Source organism: Seriola dumerili, unplaced genomic scaffold, assembly GCF_002260705.1.
Source record: "Seriola dumerili isolate Sdu_G_001 unplaced genomic scaffold, Sdu_1.0 BDQW01000110.1, whole genome shotgun sequence".
NCBI classification, from domain to species: domain Eukaryota; kingdom Metazoa; phylum Chordata; class Actinopteri; order Carangiformes; family Carangidae; genus Seriola; species Seriola dumerili.
Window position 1 is genome coordinate 6,452,758 of NW_019174365.1, and position 1,947 is coordinate 6,454,704.

Below are 1,947 nucleotides of genomic sequence, written 5' to 3' on the forward strand. Positions count from 1 at the left end.
GTTTTTTTTTTTTTTTTTTTAAGTTTTACAATAAGTAAATAGTCTAGATATTTTTACAACCGTTCTGTCCACTTCCGCGATCCACTAACCTGTATCACATAAAAGCAAATCAACTTTAAACTTACCCATTCTCATCTGCGCTCTCCTTCTCCACTTCAATAGTCTCATCCAGCTCGCTGTCCGAGGAGCTAAAGTCGTGATTCCTTTTCATTTTTGAATCGTCCACAATAGTCCTTCAGTGTGCTTGCCCTTGTCTGCCAGACGTGCGTCTGTCCAGGTTTGCCCAGAGCGCCTCCGTTTGAAGCGCGCAGCTTTCCCACGGTGTCATTTCAACGCTGCTCCCGGCCAACAGGGGCGGGGACTCGGACAATCCCATCCAATCACAGACCGGCCGTGGGTTTGAGTGACAGCACAGTTGGCCCAAGCACATCCAAGTGCGCTTTGACAAGTCTGAGAGGAGGAAAAACTAGAGACATCTCACTCTGTGGGTATTTCTGGAGGCCGTGGAAGTGATTTAATTTAAAAGTGTAGCTACATGTCATTGAGGTTTGGCCTCGTGTATCTCATCATGAAAACATCATTTTATTGAGACCTAAACACACTACACCTAGCCTACAGAAATATTGTTTTGTTCTGTGATAATTTAAACAAAAAAAGTTTTTGACACATTCACGGGGTCCACTCTGCAGCTGTCCTGGAGTTTTCTATCATACTTCATCTTTTTCGAGCATTTTCAGGACTTCTTGTTTTGTCTTGGTACAAAAATTGAGATTTAAAAATGATTGATGGCCCTAGAAGCAGCAGCTGAGAGGGCTCCACCTGCTGAGGAAGATCATGCAGCCTACTACGATAAAAAAAAAAAACTGCAGCTACTGCGTGGACCACGTATTAGACCGTTTTGACAACTAGCGTAGTTACCGTTTCCGAGGTCATGAACTTTCACTCTCGACTTTTTAAATGTCTTAATCCTTAGTTGACTTTGTGTTTATGGTTTTGAGTGACTGATCTTCCAAACCATAGAGGATCTTCGGAGAAACTTTGACAGCGGTCCAATGGACTTTCGGTCCGTGACTGCCCCCCCACCACCACCCTTCCTCCCTCCCTCCCCCCCCCCGCCCCCTCCTCCCCCGTGTGGTCCCGGTAGGTGAATGAGAATGGCTACCGGCGTCAGCACGGCGCTGGCCGTGAAATCCCTAACCGGCGTTCATAAAACCAATTCAGAGGCCGCGCCGTCTCCGCGCTGGAATGAATGACAATGGTCGGGCACGGGCGGTCTCGCGTAGCGAAGCGTGTAACTGTTGATAATCCCAATTACTAACTCCAGGCCCGAATAGGAGAGACAGGGAGCACTCCGCAACCCAGAGGAAGCCACGATCTAATCTTACCCCACAGAGAGACCTCATGCACGTAAAAACCTGTGGACTCTCAAGACTAAAAATTGTATCGCGCTTCAACAAAAGACCATTAATGCAATCAAAGCCTCCTCTTCCCTTCTCCCGGAGTTTCACACATCACTCACACCATTCAAGACTGTTCCTCATATAAGGTCACACTCCTCCAAATAATTCGAAGAGCTGCTGTGTATGTTTGTATTTACACGAGAGCTCATGTACTGAATGTGAGCAGGAGCTCTTCAGTGAGGGTCTCCTGCACGGTTGAACGGGTGCATATTCAAACAGCACACTTGCCGATTAAATACAATGAGATGAGCTTGCTATATACAGTGCCAATTTTGCGCGTACTTGGTAGATCAGTTCACATTTCCATTTTATGTTACTTTTACTTTCTGTCAATGCCAGCAAATATTGAGTACTCTTTACTTCCACTATTATTTCACAAGTAATTTGATCATGATTTCATATTATTAACATAAATGATCCCACTTTACAAATATTGCCTAATTATATTTGTAAACATTAATCCATTCAAAAGCACATATAGTTGATT

The 1,947-nt window shown here is 44.7% G+C and overlaps 1 protein-coding gene across 1 annotated transcript in view; it reads right to left on the reverse strand.

Annotated features, from left to right (window-relative positions):
• Positions 1 to 284, reverse strand: part of hey1 (hes related family bHLH transcription factor with YRPW motif 1) — a 7,034-nt gene extending 6,750 nt beyond the window's left edge. Inside the window, exon 1 of the mRNA XM_022747335.1 lies at positions 126 to 284. Within this exon, the coding sequence (XP_022603056.1) occupies positions 126 to 211 (86 nt within the window). The 5' untranslated portion in view covers positions 212 to 284. The remainder of the gene's footprint in view (positions 1 to 125) is intronic.
• Positions 285 to 1,947: the final 1,663 nt, after the last annotated feature.